Below are 6,000 nucleotides of genomic sequence, written 5' to 3'. Positions count from 1 at the left end.
TGGCCACTCGGGCCTTGTGAAATCTGGGTGGAAGCCTTCCTGAACCCACAACTTTTCTATTCAGCATGCACCTAAAACCAGCACCATGTGGATGATGCCAAGGTGCTGCCAGGTGGAGCAGTAGCCAGGCTTCCCTCTCTCTTGGCTGGAGGGGTCAAGTACCTGGTTTGCTGAGCACTCTGAATCCAATCCCAAGGAACAGATTCTCTGTGCTGCCACCATCACCATTCTGGAATCTGGTGCTCTCAATAGTAGTTTATTCTTAATGTTTCTTTAATAGTTTTATATGTGCCAAAACAGTACACTGATGTAGCTTTTAAAAGTAATGTGTTGTGCATGTATATAATTGATGTTTTATTTTTCAGTCCTTTAGGAATTGAATAAAAAATACTGTCAGTCTACATAATCTTATTTCAAAAAATGAATCCTAAAAAATACTACTTTTAAATCTTTTAGGCCAACAAGCAGAAAGCTTCAGCTCGGAACCTGTTTCTCACTAATAGCCGAAAGGTAACACTGTAGTTTTATATTTTCTGTTTCATTTTCTTTTCATATGTTCTTGCTAGTATTTTTGTCTGTCAGTTGTTGATCATAAATCTAATAGTATCTAAGAGCGTTTATAAATATTCTTTATTTAATAAGTAAAATTGTTCTTCCTTACATTTTTGGTATTTGGTCCTTTGTGCACGAAACCATAGTCCACCCTTGATTCACTGGGGAGATACGGAGTTTTCCTGTGCTTAGTCTCTTTCTCTAAGAACTGCTGATGGGAACACCTTCCATTAGAGGGAAGTAACACAACTTTTGAGGGATGTTGTGAGGATTAGATGAGATAACAGAGGGTTTTAGTGGAGAATAAATTAATACATACTAAATTTAAAGTAGTACTTAACATATACTAGGCAGTAATAGCTATTGTTAATGTGTCTGATAATACTTTGAAACTTAACCAGCACATCTCAGGTCCTCTTAGTTGTTATACTTGACACCTTCTAAGTGGTTGATTGTATGTGTACCTGTGTGTGTGTGTGTATGTGTGTGTGTTTAGGTGTTTCAGTATCAGAAGTCAAACCCAGGACCTTGCACTTTGCCAGGCACTGTGCCGCTGCGCTATATCCCTGGCCCTAGGTGGTTGACGTGGACAGATTTCTTATTTCTCACATTACCTTCAAAGTTGGGCTGCAGTATTATATAGGGATATTAATCAAATTGAGGGAGAAAGAGATGTGGCCATGAAAGTACTGTTCCTACCGAATAGATTTAAGATGTGATGTGATTTAGAGTTAAGAGAGACCTGTCCCTGGTCTTGGGTCCTACCCGATCATGATGATGTTGCTGTTCTCAGCTTGCCCACCAGTGCATGAAGGAGGTGCGCCGAGCTGCCCTGCAGGCCCAGAAGAACTGTAAGGAGACTTTGCCTCGTGCCCGCCGCCTCACCAAGGAAATGCTTCTGTACTGGAAGAAATATGAGAAGGTAGAGAAGGAGCACCGCAAGCGTGCAGAGAAGGAAGCTTTGGAACAGCGGAAATTGGATGAGGAAATGCGGGAGGTATGGTGTCTTAGATACATTTCTCCTTGCATGACAAAATACCTGATACCCAAAGTTAAAGGAGGAAAGGTTTACTTCAGCTGACAGTGTGTAGAGGTTTCAGTCCATAGTCGGGTGGCATAGCAGAGGGGATTGCAGAGGAGAAACAGATCACTGCAGAAAGAAGCAGTGATCAGTGAAACAGTGATGGCAGTCTGCATCTCCCTTTTATCCCTTCTAGGCTACCTGCCTTTGGTGCTACCCACACCCAGGTTAGGCTACTCTTTTTTTTTTTTGTTTGTTTTTTTGTTTTTTTGTTTTTCTCTGGTACCTGGAACCGAACTCACGACCTTGTGCTTGCCAGGCAGGCGCTTTTGCCGCTGAGCTAAATCCCCAGCCCCTAGGCTACTCTTAATACACATTCATTTTCCCTAATCCAGCTACCTTCAAAACCCCCTACCTGTGACTACATTGAGGCTACATAGGATAAAACATGAAATTTTGAAAACCATAGTTACTACCACCAAATTAAGAGATTAGTTTGTACTTTGAAAACTGTATATTAAACCAAACTGTCAGAAATTAGTTTTTTTGCCCGGGGATATGGCTCAGGGACACAGCACCTGCCTGGCAAGCATGAGGTTGTGAGTTCTATCCTGGTGCCCCTCCTCCACCGAATTAGTATTTTTCTTTTTATTTTCTTTCTTTTTACCACTCTGCCATGCCCCGGGTTCTTGTGCACACTAGGCAGGTATTCTGCCACTGAGTTACATCCCTAGACCCAAGTGTTTTTTTTTTTTTTGTTGTTGTTGTTTGTTTGTTTTCTCGTTTTGAGACAGGCTGACCTTGAACTTACCTTGTAGCTCAGGCTGGCCTTGAGCTCACAGCAATCCTCCTGCCTCAGCCTCCTGAGTGCTGGGATTACAGGCATATGCTACCATGCCCAGCTAGGCAGTTTTTAAAAATATAATTTTTATTTATCCAGTAAGGCACTCTTCTGGGCCTTTTACCCCTCCTGTGTGCTCTTCCTCTGTTCTGTGCAATCATATTCTTCTATATTATCTGGAGAAGCAACAGGAGTAAGAAGGAATGAACAAAAAAAAAAGGATGTAATAGTTAATCATAATTTGTTTTCAAGTGCTGGTTTTTTTTTTTTTTTTTTAGATAGGTGTGAGTGTAAACTGAACAGATAGGAACAGTGCAGTTAGCCCAGTTCTTTTGAGCATCCCCCTGTGGGCCCCCCTTGCCACACCGCACCTATTTGACTATTTCAACTTGTGGTCCATATTGGTTGGCTGTTCGTTTTTGAGACAGGATCTTGCTCTGCAGTTTAGGCTGGCCTTGAACTCACTATGTCACCCAGGCTGGTGCTGAACTCACAGCGATCCTCTTGCCTCAGCTTCCTAAGTACTAGATTACAGGAGTGTGCCAACATGCCAGCCCCTTTATTCTGTTTTCTTGAGACAGGGTCTCACTATGTAGTTGGGACGACCTTGAAACTTGCACTGGCCTTGATCTCATGGCAGTCTCCCTGCTTCAACCTCCTGAGTGTTAAGATTACAGCCATGCACCACTATGCCCAGCTTGTGGCCCATGTTGTTAAACTTGTTGTCATTTGATCTAGGGTATATAGTATATATTATTAGAGTAAGGGGAATTAAGTTATTGGATTGCTGTTGAGAAAATAATTGATAGGAATGCAAGAAAAATGGAGGTTTAGACAAGAAAGGACATCAGTGGATTAGCAGGCATTGTTTTCTTTTAGTTATGTGTAGTACTCTTCAAAGTAGGTGAGCTCTTGATTATCCATCCTTTATCATGGCTTTGAGGAAGACTTCTTATCTTTGCATACAAAGTAAATGTGTTACTGAAAGGTTTTTTAAAGTAGCATTTAAGCTATGGAATATCAGCATCCTTTAAGAGAACAATCTCAGTTTTCTCTCACATTTTCTTTTTTAATCAGATTTTATTTTAGATACACATAATGATCACATTTATCATAGGGAATTTATACTGTACATGGTATAACTTTGATTCTTTTTTCCCATTCCCCTACCCTCCCTTTAAACCCTTCTCCCTTCCCTATTTACGAAAGTTTGTTTCCATTTTTTCCTTCTTTTCTCACTTTTTTTAACTTTTGCGTTCTTTCCTTTCCCCCTACCTCCTTCCTTGTTCCCCCTCCCCTTTTGAACATTTTCTTCCTATTTTACAATACCTAATATATATTTTGGTCCTTATTTACACTTTCAGTTTCTCATAGCAGAGAGATGGTGCAGTGTTTACATATGTGTGTCTGATTTATTTCACTTGAGTATGGTCTCAAGGTGCATCCATTTACCTAAGAATGTCTTAGGCTACACCTTCTTTATGGCACAGTAGTACTCCGTTATATATTAAAGAAACCACATCTTCTTTATCCATTCCTTGGTTGATGGACATTTAGGCTGTTTCCAAGATTTAGCTATTACAAACTTCTCACATTTTCTTCTAATTTGAATCTGGATCAAGTATTGTAAATTCTGAAAGATGAAAGGATTAATTTTACATGGTATGAAATCTTACAGAGTATACTTTGAGACTTTTGTCCTTTCTTTGCTGTGTTCCTTATTTTCTTTTCAAGGAGATGGGTCAAGGATAAATCAAGTATGCTTTATGTGAATTTTATTATAAAATAGTTACTCAAAATAATGACTCTTTAATTTGGTGTTTATAGAATATGCTTTACTTAGTGTAATTTTTATTGTTTACTCATAGTTTAAGAATAGTTTTATTTATTGACACAATGATTGTTTTCCTTACCTGATTATTTCTGAGGCAGTTTTAATTTAGTTTTTTCACATTTTAAAAAGCCAGTACAAGACTAAGTGTATATTTCAGTGATAGAGTGTGGTCTTAGGATATGTGAGTCCCTGTGTTCAGTGAAAACAGTAGTGGTGTATATTTGGTCTATATGTTTATTTTTCATTTTGCTTTTTGATGATAGAGTCCTGCTGTGTTGTCCATGCTGTTCTTAAACTTGTGGGCTCAAGTTTAAGGGCTGGTGCTGCAGCCTCACCCCACTGTGCCTGGCTTATGTTAATATTTTATAGTCCTCATTATCATAGATGAGGCACAGATTTTTGCGGGGACTACCTTACTCTTTTTTTGTTGTTTTTTAAAATTTTTTTTTGTACCTTACTCTTTTGATTGACATGTTGTACTCACATAATTGCTTTGTTGCCATTGCAAACAATTTGTAGCTCCTACTCAATTACTTTGCGTTTTGGTGATGAGTTGACGCATCATCTCTCATGGAACAAGATTCTTGATGATATAAGCAAAAGATAGAGATAGTTCAGTTTGGGTATTATTTTTAAAAATAACAAGGCTGTGCATGTGTATGTACTACCTAGGTTATAAAACACTGTGTTTGAATTTACTTGATGTCTCAGTGCCATCACGTAAAAATACCGTAGCAAAGAAATAAATATTTCAGATAAAAACCTAAAGGAGAAAAGATTTTATATTATAAAAGACAGCAAAAAATAGTTCATTTGTAGATTATAGATGAAAGTTATTTCTTCTTTTCAGTACCTTGACTTGGCTAGAATAAAATTGTTCATGAGCGTTTTTTAACCTTTTTTAAGTAAAGGATTTATTAAAGTATATGTAAACTGTATAAAGGTTTAATGAATTCTGTTGACTCTTCCTTGGATATAATTGATGATTTGGCTCTATTGTTACTTTCATCTTTTCCCTGCTTCAGGCCAAGAGGCAACAACGAAAACTGAACTTCTTGATCACCCAGACAGAGTTGTATGCCCATTTCATGAGCCGCAAACGAGACATGGGTCATGATGGGATCCAGGAAGAAATCCTAAGGAAACTGGAAGATAGTTCTACTCAGAGACAAATTGACATTGGTGGAGGGGTAGTAGTAAACATCGCACAGGAAGATTATGGTGAGTCCTGAGTCAGGAACAGAGAAAATAGGTACCTTCCATTTTTCATATCAGAGGTTATATATGTTATTAATTCATGTAAGTTTTGTCTTGATTAATAGGTAATATTGATCAGAAAACAGGGATTTGTTGTATTAAAAGGAGGGAGAGTATGCCTCTGGAAAAGAAGCTTATAAAATAACTTCTCAGGAATTTGCAAGTGAAAGATATGGTGACATGATCTTGTAAATTTAGGAATGTTTTATATGTTGGAATTGTTAGTAGAAATAGAAGGTATTAAATGAGAATTCAGTAAATGCGTCTTGGCAGAAAGCTAGACTGAGGAAGGAGGATTGTGAGTTTGAAGCCAGCCTGGACTACATAGTGAGCTCCTATCTCACAAAACAAAAATAAAAACCCAGAACATGTCTCAGCAGAGAAAATCATCTCTCACATAACAAGATTCTTGATGGTACAAGCATAAGATAGTTTGGTATTTTTGTTCAGTTTTGGTATTTTCAGGACCACAAGGAGAGGGAGAAATCAGGGTAA

The 6,000-nt window shown here is 38.2% G+C and overlaps 1 protein-coding gene across 3 annotated transcripts in view; it reads left to right on the top strand.

The window, feature by feature from the left end:
- Nucleotides 1-6,000, top strand: part of Ino80 (INO80 complex subunit) — a 150,342-nt gene that overhangs the window by 72,239 nt on the left and 72,103 nt on the right. For all 3 annotated transcript variants that reach the window (XM_005381275.2, XM_005381276.2, XM_013512574.1), the window contains 3 exons: nt 457-510; nt 1,346-1,549; nt 5,274-5,469. In XM_005381275.2, the coding sequence (XP_005381332.1) occupies nt 457-510; nt 1,346-1,549; nt 5,274-5,469 (454 nt within the window). The remainder of the gene's footprint in view (nt 1-456; nt 511-1,345; nt 1,550-5,273; nt 5,470-6,000) is intronic.

Source organism: Chinchilla lanigera, unplaced genomic scaffold (genome assembly GCF_000276665.1).
Source record: "Chinchilla lanigera isolate Chin_1 unplaced genomic scaffold, ChiLan1.0 scaffold00015, whole genome shotgun sequence".
In the NCBI taxonomy this organism is placed as follows: domain Eukaryota; kingdom Metazoa; phylum Chordata; class Mammalia; order Rodentia; family Chinchillidae; genus Chinchilla; species Chinchilla lanigera.
This window is presented reverse-complemented; position numbering and strand designations above follow the sequence as displayed.